The 18,198-nt window shown below is 40.0% G+C and overlaps 1 protein-coding gene across 2 annotated transcripts in view; it reads left to right on the plus strand.

The window, feature by feature from the left end:
• The window catches only part of STS (steroid sulfatase), a 167,242-nt gene that overhangs the window by 126,251 nt on the left and 22,793 nt on the right, over positions 1 to 18,198 (plus strand). For both annotated transcript variants that reach the window (XM_060233925.1, XM_060233924.1), the window contains exons 8-9: positions 1,313 to 1,472; positions 8,415 to 8,536. In XM_060233925.1, the coding sequence (XP_060089908.1) occupies positions 1,313 to 1,472; positions 8,415 to 8,536 (282 nt within the window). The remainder of the gene's footprint in view (positions 1 to 1,312; positions 1,473 to 8,414; positions 8,537 to 18,198) is intronic.

Consider the following 18,198-nt stretch of genomic DNA (forward strand, 5'->3'; position numbering starts at 1 on the left):
AATTTTTTTCTGTGAACAATGGACTAATTTTGAAGAAACTTCTGTTACTTTAATCAGGGCTTTTTTGTAGAAAAAGCCCAGCAGGAACTCATTTGCATATTAGGCCATGCCCCCATGACACCAAGCCAGCTGGAACTGTGTTTCTGTGCGTTCCTGCTCAGAAAAAGCCCTGACTTCAATAATGTTTTAATTTTGCTTTTGTCACACATGGGGTGCATTTTCTCAAGTTGGATCCCAAATTTTCAGGGTAGCAGAAATGTGTACATGTGCCTTTTTTTACTCTAGTGCCCATAGAGATAAAATTCGAACATTGTATGTTTAGTCTTATATAGATTCAATTTAGAATATGTTTATACAGATAGAAATCTGGAGCATCACTTTCATTCACTATAGTGTTGCATTAAGAATGCTTAATTATGTATTTTTGATATGTGAACATGTAAGTGTAAATCAACACTTAACCTGTGATTCTGGGGCTATGAAGAATTGATACTAGCATAGCTCAGAAGCTCTCAACAGACCCTTACACATTGAACTCAATCATTTACCTTGATGTTCAGAAGATCAGAAACAATAATAAAACATGAGCTTTTGGAAATAAACTGGCTAAAGCTAACTAAGCTGAACAAAAATGATTCATTTGTATTATATGGGGGAGGAGCTGGTGGTGGGCTAATGGGATCTTGTGGGCACTGTTTGCCAAGGGCCTCTCAAAACCTGAAACCAGCCCTGGCATAAATGCAATATGAATGGAGTAGAACACAAAAATGTAACTCAAAAAATATTAAGATCACCTGCAACAGTCATGGGTAAAACCTATGATAACATGCAAAAAATGAAAAAAGGCGAATTAATACCATTTGCCTTCCTCTTAGTTTCCTGTTTAAAGAACACAAATTACCAGGATACACAACTAGTTCCAAGTCTGCTTTCATTACTTCTGGTTGATTGTGCTATTTTTTAAAAAATATCTTAACTCTGAATCCACAGTCAGATTTTGTTCTATCTTTTTAAATATATTTAATTTGTTCTTAAAGTCTACACCATCCAAAGACATAAATTAGAAAAACCTTTTAAGGAAACTTTATTTTTCCAGCTATCAGTTCATGAGAATTTATTTGAGTAATAAAAACAAAGAAATATAATTTGAGCACTGTCTGATTTATAATTATCTCAATTATTAAATACATCCATAGTCTCTATGGGGAGCTTAAAACTGAAAGGTCTATCATGATCATTGGTGAAAATTTCTTTGTAAACAAAATACATTTCTAAAGGCCAAGTTTGCTGAATTATTTACCTTTTTCTTTAGGTGGAAAGTCTATGAATTGGGAAGGGGGGATTCGAGTGCCTGGTCTTCTCCGCTGGCCAGGAGTTGTTGAGCCTAATACACACATTGATGAACCAACGAGTAATATGGATATATTCCCTACAGTAGTTAAACTTGCTGGAGCGTCTTTACCTAAGGACAGGTATGTGTTACCCTAAGGGGTTGTGAGAATCTCCTGAGTTTGTTGGGGGAACAAGCGAGAGGGGGTAACAAGGAGGATCTCCACCTATGTTTACAGGGATTTTTCCCTCAGTAGAACTCTCAAATGAACCAGGCCCTAATTGATGAAATTATTTTATTAATAAAAGTTTTTTAAAAACTTAGTTGAAAAGCACTCAAACACACATACAAGTTCAGAAAATAAAGGTAGTAGCTTATAGAGACAAAAAGGAACTTATTCTATGGAACTATATTACCTGTCCAGAGAACACAGACCCAAGTAGAAGGATGAGCAAAACGAACCAGCGTTCCACTCAAGTGTACCCAACCTTGTGGCTGGGGGTGGACGTCCAAACGCACACACATACACACACTCTTGGACACTTGGGTGGTGAATGCAATGTAACATTCATGTGAAAATGTCTATTGTGCTTGGTAACCTCTAATAGACAGGGCAAGAGAACTATTACAAAAGGTGTTATGGGATTAAAATGATTTTGACTATAGACTCACAGAGGATGAACCAGGTAAGGAAAAGTCAGGCAAGGTGGGGAAATGGGTTAGTTGTACTGCCTTTTCTGGAAATTAATCTTTGGCATTGATGGATTTAAAGGAGGGAAGACAACTGCCAAAACTGAAGTAAGTAAGAGGCACCAAAGATTATACTGAAAATGTGAGTTAATTGCTGGAACATAGGAAAAAAAATTAAAAGAAAATCAGCTTGTACAGCTTGTAGATTACAGCAAAACTTTTGACTGTATGGATTATGAAAAACTATTTTTAGTTTTAAAAGAAATAGGTATTCCACAGCATCTGATTGTTCTGATAAACAACCTATAATTTGAACAAGTGTATGCAGAAACAGAATGGTTTCCAGTTGCAAAGGTGTCAGATACAAATATATTTTATCTCCCTATCTCTTCAATCTATATGCAAAACACATCTGTGATGGTAACGAATGGGTTAACAAGAAAACTAAGGACGCATAGAGCCTGCGTCAGGTGACCTAAGGGTGGGGGCCAGAGTGCTCGGAACTCTCAGAGGTGATTGACAGCTAACGGCTGAGGGCAGTTAGTGACAGACGGAGTCTGAGGGAGACTGCTGAAGAGAGCAGTTGGTCTGAGAAGGAGCTGAGACAGGAGCTGAGGAGAGTCTTTGAGAGAAGCAAAGCTCACTGTTCACTCTATTTAGACAGCCAGGGGCTGTGTGTGACTAAAGGAGAGTCACAGTAAAAGACCTGAGAGGTCACAGACACAGAGACACTTCTCTTAAGAGCTAAAGAGGTGGTTGAGGGAAAGATGTGAGTCTATGTGCAACAAGATCCAGGGCTTTCTCGGTGGCAGCACCAGAACTTTGGAACACCCTCCCAGAAGCTATAAGGGCCCTGCGGGATTTGTCGGCGTTCCGCAGGGCCTGTAAGACCGAACTGTTTAGACAGGCTTTTCTGGTTGACTGAAAATGGGCTGCCACCGGACATCCTACAGAAGCTGGCGATCATAGTCAGAACCCAATACCGCCAGACTGGATTGAGACAGCGCAAATAGTTTTAAATTGATAAGTGAATTATGGTTTTATATGTTTTATGGAATTGATTGTTTTTATGATATTGTAAGCCGCCCTGAGTCCGCTTGCGGAGAGGGCGGGATATAAATGTAAAGTAATAAATAAATAAATAAATAAATAAATAGAAGTCTGAAGGGCTGGGAGGGGAGAAGAGACACCAGTCGACTTAAGGGACTTGGCACATTATACCCAAGAGGCCAACCCAGAATAGTGTTGGAGAGTGAAAGCTGCATGATCTGTGAAACCTGAGACACCTAAGTGAACTAGATATTATAAAGCCTGAACTATGAAGAAACTGTTAACTGCTTGAGATACAATATAGCCCATGTATATATTTCCCATTCCCCAGTTGAAGACGGTGTGTGTACGTTAATAAATTTCTGTGGTTTACTTTAAAGTTCTCTGGTGCTAGTATATTGGGAAAACTATCAAAGCTGCTGTGGTCCCCGACAAACTGAGTTTATATCCATCTGAAAGCAAAACAAAAACCCCGAAGAGACTAGTATTGAGAAATCCATATTACACCCACCCCTTGAGTTCCATAGCCGTGAAGTAAAATTCAAGAGGAAGAACTGAGGCTGAAGAGGGGCTAGCCATAAGCTGCATATAGAAGCGATCCAGTGAGACCGCGAGGCGCACTGTTATAACATCATGGGGAAAACTGGATTAGATTTAGATGAAGGTAAAGTGAACTTTAAGGGTGTTGATGAAGAAACTACTCATGTTCAAGATTTTCTATTCCTTGGCTAAATCATCAACCAAAAGGGGACTGCATGAAAGAAATCAGGAAACTGGGACTGGTAAGAAATCCATGAAGAAGCTGGAAAAGACCCTTAAGTGCAGGAACTCACTTGCATATTAGACCACACCCCGGGTGGAACCATTGTTTCACACAGGGCTTTTTTGTGAGAAAGCCCAGCAGGAACTTATTTACATATTAGGCCATACCCCTGGTGCCAAGCCAGTCAGAATTGCATTCCTCTGTGTTCCTGCTCAAAAAAAGCCCCGCTTAAGAACAAGGATGTGTTGCTAGTGGCCAAGAGCAAGATACTTCATATTATAGTATTCCCTATTACTATGCATGGGTGTGAAAATTGGATAATGAAGAAAGCTGACAAGAAGAAAGTTGATTAGTTTGAAATGTGGTGTTGGAGAAGAATTTTATGCATATCATGAACTTTGACTACGATGCTAGAAAGAGTTGAAGGCAGAAGGAAAAGAGGGAGACCCAATGTAAAATGGATTGACTTAATCAAGAAAGGCACTGCCCTCAGTTTGCAATACCTGAGTAACTCTGGTAATGATAAGACTATTGGGAGGTCATTAATTCATAGGTTCACCATAAATCAAGCAACTTGATGGCACTTAGCACTCACACATCCATACACAGTATCAGACCACCAGAGGTCTGCCTGACACAATCCAACCTCCAACTGTGTCACAAACACCAGGCCTAAGATTCAGCAGAAGCTCACAGGAGCACAGCTCCTGAACCTTTCTGAGGGTTCCCCTTCTTCCTTCCCACCTACCTTGTCCATTGAATAAGAGGTGCAGCTGCATAACAATAACTGGATTAGGAGAGCTGGCAGCCAGCAAGCCATCCACCAGGAACTTTGCCACACCCCCAGCAGCTCTCATTAACCCCTCGAGAAGCCCACACCACCCTTTCTCCACTTCTTTTGTGATTTTGGGCAGCAGGTGGCTTGCTGGCCTTTTGACTGGGGGTGGGGGATGGGGGAGGGCCAGGAGAGCCCCAGGCAAGCAAGGCCCACTTGGGCTGGCTGGATCTCTAGTCAGCCCAAGCATGCCTTGCTTGCCCGGGGGGGGGGGGGAGGGTATCGCCTTTCTTGCACTGGGCTGCTTTTGGCTGTGGGGGGGGGCAGCATATGCTAATGTATTGTGCTAATGAGTTCCACACCTGTTTTTCTACAAAAGGACCCCTGACAAACACTTAGTAAGAACTAAAAGCTTACTGTGTAAATGGCACACATATATGCAGCATATTAAAATAGCAAACATTTACCAGACTGAGGGTCAGATTTTATAACCTGAAAAATTAGATAGGAGTTTCCCAGAGCTTTTCCCCCTCAGGGCAGCAGAAGAGAGTTCCAAAAGCTCTTAGCGGAAACAAAATTCTCAAAAGTTTAAAAGTTCGCGAGGGGCAGCCATGTGTTTCTCCTTCATTTCCCTCTTGAGAGTTTCCAGAAAGAAAGCCTTGCTGTTTGCAGAAGAAAAGAGAAAAATACATAAGTATTTAAACAAATAAATGGCAGAGAGTATTTATGTAGAACATATCACTCAGGAAGGTCATCAAAGATGGACTCCCACACAATCATTGGCAAAAAGGTCCAGAGCCATATAGAACACATCACTAAATAAACATCTCAATTTTATAAAGTGTATCAACAGATGTAGTCAAAATACACATGTCCTCATCTATCCATTTGTATGACTGTTCTGCCACCAGCAATAATTGTTACCATTCTCTTGTCTCTCTCCACTCTGTCCTGTGCAAACACAGTCATTCCCATTCATTTGTTTCTTTCCCTAGCAACACAATCATCCACAAACCCCCATACCTTGACTGAACTACTCCTTCTTTAACTTACAAAAATTGTCTGAATACCTAGCAGCTTTTTTTCCAGAGCAGCTTTGACTGAAATTGGGGAGATCTTTTTTAACTAATGACCTCCACTAGGCATCCGTGAAACAAGTATGACACATATGTGACTAGACAAAGGAAGTGGAATGAAGGATGGTATCCCATTTTAGATATTTTGGGGATTTCTTTTAAAACTATTGCTTAAAAAGGCTGTAAAAAATGACTGCTTTAGTACAAAACCAAAATTCCCTACTTCATGAGTCTTTGTGCTTCATAACAGGAATTTAATTTCCACTGGATTTGCCACCACTGTATTAATGCTTATTAATCTACAGTTATTAGAATGTTAAAGCAAATGTTTTGACGATTGTCTGTTGTTTAAAAGTAAATTATTTCCACAACTGCTAATGAGAAGTATGCTAAGGTGTGTAAAATCATAAACCCAGTTATTATTAATCTATTCCTAATGCAATTTCTCTGAGGCATGTGCTGAACTGATATTCAAATCAAATAATCAATGTACTTACAGTCCCTCTTCTTCCTGCCCTCTAACTGGAATACTTTCTACACCAAGACTCCAAAGATGCTTAAAGTGTCCGCTGAAGTTCCAAATCAGATGCGTCACTCACATTTTTTCTAGGATATCATTTTCATTGCAAAAAATCCAAGGTCTCTTCTAATTTTGCACAACCAAAAGAGAATGACAGAGCATCTGCTGACAGACCAGACAGGCATTTCAGCAGACATACAGTCAAGAAACATTCGAATACAGCTGATGATTTATCAAGTATTCATAAGAACAACAGGAGAAGCATAGGTTTTGAAATATTAGATCCATCATTGCTTTGGGACACCCAGTCCAAACAGTAACTTTGTTATGCCTTCTCTGGGCCTGTCATTTTGATTGGTGCCAATTCATTTATAAGAAACATAGTTCCTTGGAAAGTCTTTGTACTCATCAAGAGATATGCTTGCACAAGATTTATCACAATAGGCAAAATAAGTAATACCAATTGTAGGACCAGAATAAAATTAAATGGACCCTAGCATCTACCCCACCAGAACAAGTCTCTGGTTGTGCCCTAAGTACAACAAAGGGAAACAGCTGATTATTTCCTGATCATGAATCCCATATAATCTGTTAAGAAAAGTACTTATTTAAATGGATGCGTGTGTTAAGAAGTGACTTGCAATGGAGTATGTTTGTACTTGGAGGCCCATTTCTACAACAGAGAAATTCTCAGGGCAAGATAACATCTAGTTTTCTGAAATTGTTTGACTTGGAAAGTACAATAGGTTCATTAGGGTTTGTAGAATCTTTCGGGCTCAAGTGCCATGTTGTACTGGAGAAAGTTTTTCTTCCAGACGTTTCATTCTCGGCTGCGGAGAACATCCTCAGTGGCGTTGCAGCCGGAGCAGGCGCTCTGACCTTCTTGGCTGCTGTGCATTGAGTGAGGCCAGGGCTGCTGGAGAGCCATTATTTCTAGGCTGGAGGGGGTGTGGTGAAAGGGCAATAGGTTTGTGGATGTGCCCATTGTTTGGTGGGGCTTCCTGGAAGGGTAGTGATAAGGAAACTGGCTGTTGAATGTGACCATTGTTCTGTGTTAATTGCTGGGAGGGTTGGAAGGGGTGTGAAGATAAGGAAGATGGTTGTTGACTGTGCTGATTGTTCTGTGGAATGTACTGGTTGTTCTGTGAATTTCTGCAATTTATAGTCTGTAGGGTGTTTTGCAGAGCTGGATACCAAGATTGGTGGATGGAAATGCCTTCTTCCTTTCTGTTAAAGTTGTGCTGGTGTTTGTAAATCTTAATAGCTTCTCTGTTCAGGCGGGTATGATAATGAGAGGCCGTAGAAAGGACTTCAGTTCTTTCAAAGTGGATGACGTGGTCTCCTTCTTGAAGTGCATGTTCAGCTACAGCTAATTTTTCTGGCTGAAACAAGCGACAGTGTCTCTTGCCTCACTGGTTGTTTTTAATTATGTAAATTATTATTGTATTTTAATTTTTAAACCTTATTGTTAGAATTATTATGCTGTGAGCCGCCCTTAGCCCGCCTTGGTGGGGTAGTGCGGGATATAAATCAAATAAAATGAAATGAAATGAATGAGGGCAAGCATAAATCTGTTTGTCACCTAAGCACCCTAGAGGTCTCTTCCAAATCTATGATTCTAAGCAGGAAAAGGCCGAGGTACTCAGACCTTCAAGACAAAGTGGTCCAGTCATGTGTACATACTAGGGTTGCCATTTGCAGTCTTCCACCCTTAGGCCCTCATTCTCATTAATTTTAATGACAGGAGAAAAGTAGTGGAGGATCATACTGATTGTTATGCTATAGGAATTTCCTCCAAGCTCCACACAGATAATTCCTAGAACGTCACTCAGAAGTGATATCGTGTACAGGAACCCTCCACCTGAAAGTGACATCTCTTTCTCTGTGCCACTCTAGGGATTTCCCTATTTTTATAGTAAAGACCATTGATGGGGAAATTCCTGGAGTGGCAAAAAGGAAATGCTATCCCTCCCCAAAATGTATTCTCCCCTGGCACAATCCTCCAATTAACTGTTTGTTTGTTTTCAGAGTGAGGCTGGCTACATACTGAAGAACAAACTTAAATTTGCTGCAAAGTGGCAGGGTTGTAAGAATGCAGTGTTGATTGGGCAATGTCATTTGTTAGAAATGGAAACGCATAATTAAAGTTTCTTTTCACTAGGGAACATATGGTATTCTGCTTCTCATTTTAAAACTTTTTTTTAATTTAGAATTATTGATGGACATGATCTGATGCCCTTGCTTCAAGGCAACACTGTCCGATCTGAGCATGAATTTCTCTTCCATTACTGTAATGCACATTTAAATGCAGTGCGCTGGCATCCAGGAAACAGTAAGTCAAATTGCCTGTTCACATTTTAAATATTTTATGTAATTTTTATTACAACTTGAAAAGAATTGGGAAGGAGCCTTGGGCTATAGTTTCAGATAAATTGCTTGAAGTGTCTAACCCTTCTTCTTACTCCTTTCATCTCTTTTCTTCTTTTATCTTAGGGCAAAAGCCTGTTACTATACAGTATAGTATCAAACAATTAGTTTGATGCAGCACAACAGTTTTCTATCATCACTTATGCTAAACTTCTGGCATCAGTAAACATTTTAAAAGCATGTGACTCTATGGTTATTCCAAGACCTTAGTAGCATTCCCACCTAATAGGACACATGAAGATGCCCTGCACTGTGGGACCATTGGTCCGTTTAGCCCAGGAATGTTTGCTTACGGGTTTTATTTGCATTTTTACAGCTTATCTGTGTTTATACTATTTAAAGACATAAGAAATGAAGTCCTGGGAACAGATCATAAAAGACACCACAGTCTTTAAAAGACATCTTCTGCACTATGAACATTGAAAATGTGCACTGAGCGTTAAAGAACTGACCCGTGTGTGTTTTATCTAGCAACTGGTTTCTCATTCTAGCATACATTCAGTTTGTCTCAGGCAAATTCTCTGCCATGAAAATCCATGTGTAGGAATGATTGTTCAGAGGTGATAAGGTAACTGCTATTCAGACATTAAACCATGTATGCTGTACACAGGGCTTTATTTGTAGAAACAGCCCAGCAGGAACTCATTTGCACATCAAGCTATACCCCCTGCTGCCAAGCCATCTGGAACTGCACTCCTGTGCATTCCTGCTAAAAAAAAAAGATGTATCTAAAGATGACCACTGATAGATTGTATCTTGAAGCTATACAAATTGGAAGGAATCCAGTGATAACACAGAGAACCTGGAAAGTGGGAACCAGAAAAGAAGATGTGTCAGAAGAGGAAAATTTGAAGAAAGATTTAGACCCATGAAGGAATGCAGCAAAAAGATCCAGAAATCTCATTTTCTGTTTCTGATTCCTATATAACACACAGGAAAGTTCTTCAGTATCTCTTCTGAGTTGAGTGATATATTTCTTTGTAGAGTGCAGTTCTCTTTCATGTTGCTGTCATGGAGAAGGTATAGTTTCTTGTCCTCTTTTCAGAGGGTTGCAAAACACAGCAGCAACATCCAAAGAGTATGATCTGCTACTTGTGATGTAGTCTACGTGTCTTCACATCATATAGAAGATAAATACTGGGCAGATTCTGGTCCTGATACTTTTAGGTTGCTTTTTTGAAAGCACAGGCAAATGGTTCAACATTCTTTTATGCTTCTTTCATACTGCTGGGCCTCAAAGAGAACTTGATTGACTGGTCTCTTGTCTGGTACCAATCTTCACAAATACCTTTTTCTCTGGACACAATAGAAGAGCATCCTCAAGGTGCCAAAAATTCTTCCATACTGCTTATCTTCTGCCTGCAAGCTACAATTGCATAGAGAAAGGCTCTTTACACTTTTCTAGCTGGCTCACTGTGATGTGTGGCTGATTTTATCAGCATTGCCATGGGTATTCATAGGGACTCTCTGTATTGTAGCTGCATTGCAACATTTTCCAGTTGCTCCCTAAGATGTCTGACTGATTTCACAGGGTACTTTTGGCAAGTACAGCATAAAATTATGGCCAGTTATGTGCAGATATTTTGTAAGTGAACAAATCAGAATGAAACTTTTAATTTAAAGCTGTTACAACTCAATGTTAAGCAAAACATGCAACTTGTGCCCCAAACATTAATCATGTTTCCAGCTCATGCCTCACCCTCAGTAATATCTGGTTGAACTAAGTTATCCTTCCATTGTGATACTTTTTGTTTCCCAGCCTTGTTCCATAATTGGTTCCATAGGTGAAGGCAAGGAATTATAAAATGTCACAATATCAGTGCATGGGTAATTTGTACAAGACATTTCTAAGGATGTGGTGGAGCTAAGGTTTGGTTACCTTTTTCCTTTTGGGAAGCAGTTATGCAGGTTGTATCACTTTTAGTCTGGCCTTAGTCCTAAACATAATCTCATAAAAATATGGATTCCTCTCTAACAATGGAGGCCCAAGTAGCTGCCACTGCCAAGTCAACTTTATACCATCTGTGGATGGTAAGGCAGTTGGTCAAACGCAACGACTTGGCAACTGTGATCCACCCCGAGACTGGATTACTGTAATGTCCTCTACATGGGGCTGTCCTTGTCCCAAATCCGGCGACTCCAGCTACTGCAGAATGCTGCAGCCAGGCTGTTAATGGGAATTCCTTTATGGGAACACATTCAGCCTGTACTGAAAGTGCTGCACTGGCTACCAATAATGTACCAGATTTGCTTCAAGGTGCTGGTAATTACCTTTAAAGCCCTATATGGCCAGGTTCCTTAGGGACTGCCTTTTCCTGTATATGCCCCAGCGAGCACTTTGGTCTGGGTCTCAAAACCTGTTGACAGTTCCCGGCATCAGAGAAGTTAGGCTTAAATCAACTAGAACCAGGGCCCTTTCCGTTGCTGCCCTTGGCTGGTGAAGTGAGTTGCCAGAGGAAGTCAGGGCCCTGCGAGAGCTTCCACAGTTCCACAGGGCCTGCAAAACGGCACTCTTCCGCCATGACTTCTCATAAAGGTACCTCCTATAGCAACAGAACAGGCCCATAAATACTACTTATGATCTATCTCACCATGCTATGGTGACCCTGGGTCCTTCTTAGAACACCTAATATCGACCAATTAGCTATTTACCATCATTAGAATTTTAACTGCTGTCTGAAACTATTGTGCTAGCACCTGTTGATGTTTTTAGTAATTATTCTTACATTTTTATGTTTGTATTGCTGTTTTTGTCATAACGGGTCAAGCAAATCTGGTTTCTTGACCCCTAATCTGTGAGCCACCCAGAGCCTGCCTTTTGCAGGGAGGGCAGGGTACAAAATAAATAAATAAATACAAATCTCATTTATTTCAATGGGTGTTACTTTCAGTAGCCCAGCAATTAGTATTAGAGAGACACTTCTCCAAGACTAGATCCAGGTGAGCAGCCATGTTGGTCTGAACCAGTAGAACAAAGTTTGAGCCAAGTGGAACCTAAGACCAACAAAGTTTTATTCAAGGTAACAGTTTTCATGTACTTGCACACTTCTTCAGATAATGTGTGTGCACATGAATGCTCATATCTTGAATAAAACTTTGTTGGTCTTAAAGGTTCCACTGAATTCAAACTTTGTTCTACAAAGCATAAAAGTTTAAATTGCTCATCTGGCTTATAACGACATTGATAGATCTTGTATACTTGTACTACTTGTAGCCACAATTTCATATTAATGCATTGTGTAAATAGTAAATGTATATAGCCCAGTGGCGCAGACTGTTAAAGCTGCAGTACTGCAATCCTAAGCTCTGCTCACGAACTGAGTTCGATCTTGGCAGAAGCTGAGTTTCAGGTAGCCGGCTCGAGGTTGACTCAGCCTTCCATTCCAGGTCGGTAAAATGAGTACCCAGCTTGCTGGGAGGAAAGTGTAGATGACTGGGAAAGGCAATGGCAAAGCAGCCCGTAAAAAGTCTGCCATGAAAATGTTGGGAAAGCAACGTCACCCCAGAGTCCGAAACGACTGGTGCTTACATAGGGGACTACCTTTGCCTTTATATATATATATATATAAAGGCAAACGTAGTCCCCTATGCAAGCACCAGTCGTATATGTACACAGTATGTCACAGAAGTGAGTACACCCACTCACATTTTGTAAATATTTAAGTATATCTTTTCATGTGACAACACTGAAGAAATGAAACTTGGCTACAATGTAAAGTAGTGAGTCTACAGCTTGTATAACAGTGTAAATGTGCTGTGTCCTCAAAATTACACAACACACAGCCATTAATGTCCAAACTGCTGGCAACAAAAGTGAGTACACCCCTAAGTGATAATGTCCAAATGGGGCCCAAAGTGTCAATATTTTGTGTGGTCACCATTATTTTCCTGCACTGCCTTAACCCTCTTGGGCATAGAGTTCACCAGAGCTTCACAGGTTGCCACTGTAGTCCTCTTCCACTCCTCCATGACGACATCATGTAGCTGATGGATGTTAGAGACCTTGTGCACCTCCACCTTCCATTTCAGGATGCCCCACAGATACTCAATAGGGTTTAGGTCTGGAGACATGCTTGGCCAGTCCATCACCTTTACCCTAAGCTTCTTTATAAAGACAGTGGTTGTTATGGAGGTGTGATTGGGGTCGTTATCATGTTGGAATACTGCCCTGCAGCCCAGTCCCCAAAGGGAAGAGATCATGCTCTGCTTCAGTATGTTACAGTACATGTTGGCATTCATGGTTCCCTCAATGAACTGTAGCTGCCCAGTGCCAGCAGCAGGTGATCCACAGCAGGTCAATGCTGGCAGTTCAAGCCAGAGATTGTCAGCAAGCTGTACTGCCTCCATGCAGCAGCAGTCACACCAGGTCAAAGGCTGCCAGATCATATGATGGGGGAGTGTCATCCTCAGACTTGGTTCTTTCATTGTTCTCATTTCATTCCAGAACATTTATGGAAAACACAAATAGTACTATTGATCCCAATGCAAACTCTACTCAGCGCTGGCCCAAGGCGCATGGTGCCCCAAAAAGGCACCCCATTGCCACTGCCCCTCTGCCACCACCTTTCCTGCAGTTCTGCGCTCCATCACACAAATCCCGAGGGTGCCGCACTGTGGCGCCCACCTGCCCCCTCCTTCCCTTCCCTTCCCATCGCCTCCCCCCCCCCGTGCATTCAGAGCACACCATTGCCACCCCCGTACCTCCTTTCCCTTCCTTTCCCGTCCCTTTGCCTCCCACCCACACAATCATAGCATGACACAGCATAAATCTTATCTTTCGGAGAATGCACTGGAGACTTCTCCCCCCCTCCTTTGTAGAACTGAAAGGGAAGGGGAGTCAAGCATCCTCCAGCACGTTCTCCAAAAGATAAGTTGCACGCCACGTTGCAGCCGGTACAGCCCAGGTGCGGCAAATTATGATCACGCGGGGGGGGGGGGGAAGCAAAGGGACTGTAAGAGAAGGGAAAGGAGGGGCAGCAGCAGCGGGTGGACGGGCGGAGGATGCAGGCGATCTAGGCGCTTGCCTGGGGCACTAGGAGGGAGCCCAATTCGGCATCCCACCCTCCCAGCGTCCTAGGCAACCGCCTAGTTCACCTAATGGGTACGCCAGCCCTGACTCTACTGCTAATTCTATTATAGCACCATTTTTAAGTTTAAAATTATAAATTGCTTATATGTGTTGATTTTATGATTGTTATTGTTGTATTATGACTGTGAGCCGCCCAGAGTCCATACGTAGCATGGGCGGCATACAAATTTAAAGTAAATAAATAAATATTGTTAACACTGTTATCTCTTCCTTTTGAGACATTATTGAGGGCTCACTTCTTGTTCCATGGCTACTGTTTACTTGTCAGTCTTTGGTGAGAGATTTTGTCACAGACTGTTTGCGAAATAAATGTTTGCTAGATTGTCATTTTCTGGATACCCTCAAACAATTAGATTAAGATGACTAGGCAAGACTTCTTCTATATATGTGTAGTAATTTTAGCTTAATTATTTGCATCAGTGAATCCAAATCAGTGTAAGCATAAGCTTTTTTGTTTCAAGGATACATAAGTAGATAAAGGCAGGAACATTCACACACATTCTAATATACAATCTTAACCACTTGATAGACATCACCCCCTTTTCTGGGAGCCATTTTCCTCGGACTGAATAGGATCACTCCCTTTACTAGGAGCTATTTCTCTCAGGGAGAGCCATTTGTCCTACTTCCCTAACTCAGGATGCTTCTTGATTTTCTTACTCTGCTTAACTCTCCTTCACACTGAACTCTCCTTCTTAACTGCCACACCTAACTGCCACTCTAACTGTAGAATTCCATTTGAATCCCCTGTCACTCAAGGTTCTCAAACCAGGTTAAAGCATTAACCATTTAATGTCCATTACAGTTCCATATTTAAACATGATGTTAAACCCTCAACTTCTCTATTTAAACATGATGTTAAACCCTCAACTTCTCTATTAAGGAACCTGATTTTTCTTGTAAGATCTGTAATTTTATGTCTGTTCATACCATAATTTTCTATTTTCTAATTTGTTAATTAGCATCTTTTGTCATTGGTTACTTAGTTCTTCAGATGCATTTCTTGGGGAAAATATATTTGCCCCTCATTTCTTCTTAAATAATACTTTTAACTTCCTACATCTTTTCCCTGAAATTCTTTCTAACCCCTTTCTAATTATCCATCCATCTTCTAGTTGGTTTCCTTCCTTTTATGTACTTAATTACTTAATTGTTTGGTTTTTCAAAAAAAATCTGTAAGATGCTCTCCTGATTATTTTTCCATCTTCAACTTGCATTCCTTCAGCAGCATTTTTTTTTAATTTTTCTTCTTTAAACACTATTCCTTTTCAAAGTTAGATTCCTTGCCCTCTATTAGCACTCATTAACCTTGCAAACATTCTCTTGGAATTCTCTATGCCATCTGTTATTTTTTATTATAGAGTTTATAGATACCTATATATTATAATTTATTGATATTATAGGTTTATCAGATTCAGCATTTTCGTATCTCTTTTCTTTTAAGTAACCTTCTGTCCTATACACAAACACTTTTGAGAAGTTTTCTCTTTGAAATTAAACATGATCATGTTGGCTTTCTGGTCAGTTTGCCTTCACATATGCTGAATTTTATAACAGTCTAGATATTATTCCCAAGCATTTGATATCTTTTATATAAGATTCTGAGTACCACTTAAGTCCTTCATAGTTAGTTTCCACCCTAGATGTTCTAAGTCAATTACAATCATGTAATTTCCTTCACTCAATAGCATATAATTGCATTCCTGACATCAAGCCCATACTCTACCATATGAATGATTGTACTACCATTTAAACCAGCTCCCATTTCCTCAGGATTGTTCAGATATGCATTCTTTAGGGACATAACTAGGGCATCTGATAAGTATTACTAGGAATAAAGGTGGGAAGGGGGGAGGCAAAGGGCTTGCTGTATGCTAGATGGGAAATACCTGTCAAATATCCCAACCCGGATCTATTGTTTTAATGAATATTGCTTTATTTCTCCCTCGTTTGTGTATCAGAAATAGATTTGCAGGCTATTGAATTGTTTAATTATTCATTTATTTTTAAAGTTATATGCCTCCTCTCTAGTGACCTGTTCAAGATGGCTCACAATCAAAGAATATAGTAACACAATATATAGCCATTAAAAACAATCAAGAATATAAAAATTACCCATTAAAAATAGAAGACAATGTGTTTCTCCCCCTATGCTCCAATACATTTTCATTCATTTTAGAAAAAGTTACCACCAGATACAGACTCTAAGAGACATTTTGTATGTTTATAACTGCATAGGTAGATACCAGGTGCATTGTGTCTCACCCTGGTATGAAAGTAATGGGAGTTGAATGTGGTGGAATTCTCCTTTATACACAGTTCGTAACAGAAATCTTTTTAGCATCCATGTCTGGATAGCACTAGTATAACGTTCCTCTGGTCTCAGATGCATTTTTTGCTATGGTTGAAAAATTAAAATAAAATAGTGTTTTAAAATACCATGAGCAAAAGCTCCAGCACATTATTGGCCTATGAATCAGAGATATTAAAAACGTATTGTTATGACAACTTCATTACAAGGAGAGCAGTCACCCGATAAGAAGCAGAATTGTGGTTACGCGGGATGTTTGCATCTTTCAAACCCAGGAGTGGGGAACATTTAATTGCCATTTATAGAGCTGTAGACACTTGGAGCAAATGAGTCTACAATATAATATAAGTGACCATTGAATCAAATTTTCCAAGCTCTGTTTTCTTCTTATTATGGACAAAAATAGTGAATATAAACAAACTGCAAGATTAGTGACTAAACCTGTATAATAAATTCCTTTGTGTATTATAAAAATTTCTTTGAACAACTATGTAGCATAAAAACCCAACAACTCTAACATTATTTAATACTCTTAATAATAATAACATTGTGATGCTGGTAAATGCCAAGGCCATTTATTTTCTTGCAACAATATCACTTTAAATCAAGATTCCTTACCGAGAAAGAAAACCTCTTTTATTAAAAGACGCAAGTTTTTATTCCCCTGTTTTACATCCTATGCTCATATGCTTTACCTGGCTATTCAACAAATGACATAAGGCAGGCAGTAGACAGAAGAAATTGCCACCAGTCACTAATGATATGAGTCCAGTTGCCAGATAAATATAAGAAATGCATGCTAGATTTCCTTATGTATTTATTGCAATGCCACAACTATGTTTGTCTTTCAGAACAATGCCATTGACTTGTAGCCAAAGGCTAATCTGCAAGTGATGCTGGAATTCTGTGACTCAAAAGCCAAGTGTATTGTTTGGCCTTTGATACTAGTCATGGGGTGTATAGGGAGGGATATATGGTTGTGGCACTAGAATTATCAAATATTGCCTGAGAAGTTCCTGCCACTTTGGAGGCTGTCTCTGAGAAGGGCAAAAATTGGGGAGGGGAAGAAGTTTCAATGTGGATGTGATGCCATAGCACTATCTCTGAAGCTGCCATTTCCTCCAAAGTAAGTGATCTTTTTAGTCTCAATATGATTTGTATTTCAAGAACTTCATTCCCCATCTTGAGGTTGGCAACCTTTGGTAATAGACATTCTCTGAGGCAGTTTCTTCCCCAGCAAATCAATGCAGGTTTCTATTATTTCTTTTGAATCAGAAGTTATTGTTAGAATGAGAAAGCTCATTTCCCTCAATATTATTGCATGGAATTCACTGCCTTGAGTTTAGTCTAATGAGTCTAATAAAGCTTCCTAATGACTTTTGGAACATTTGGAGGAGAAAACTTTCCTCTTTTTCACCCTTAAAGGCATCATGGAGGCCAGATACCTGCTGTGCAGCACTTCTGCTCAAGCTGTGAAATGTCTGGCTTTAGCAAAAGGTCTGCTGTGGGCCATGAAGCTCAATTCTAGAACAGCCGCCACTGTAGTTGTTTCTCAGATTAAGCAAGAGAATGTAGTTGCTCCATGGTATGGTCCCCAGTGTTGACTTCTGTGGAGCTGGTAAACAGCAATGGGGTGAGAAGGACAGCAGGAAGAGGGAGCAACTTGCTTTGCCTTCCTGATATGAATTTTTTGATAGACTCACACTTAAATTGGAAAGCATTATAATCAAAGTAACATTTTTATTAATTTATACTAAAATAAAAAGGGGCAAGAAGGAACATATAAAACAGAATAAAATACACAAATCCTGACTTTTCCTCCTCAGGGCTCAACCTGTGTCTATCTAAAATTGAACAGCATTTCAATCTATTGACCTTCTATTCTTTTTTTAAAAACAAGCACTAGATATGCTGTAATACATATTCAGCTCTTAAAATTCAAAGGCATGAACAAAGGGAAAAGCTCACTAACAATAATGTTAATAGAAGTTCCAAGCATACAATATATTAAATTGGTGTTAATTTGCTATACATTATGTGACTGTTACAACAGTTTCCTTTGCTGTACTTATCTTAATACAGAACAATGGCATTGATAGTTATTCAGACCGATTTTGCACTACGCTTGTTCCAGGGTAGAGAGCCCTTTTGCTACTGAACTTCTCTC

The sequence above is a fragment of the Heteronotia binoei genome, chromosome 3, assembly GCF_032191835.1.
Source record: "Heteronotia binoei isolate CCM8104 ecotype False Entrance Well chromosome 3, APGP_CSIRO_Hbin_v1, whole genome shotgun sequence".
Lineage (NCBI taxonomy): Eukaryota > Metazoa > Chordata > Lepidosauria > Squamata > Gekkonidae > Heteronotia > Heteronotia binoei.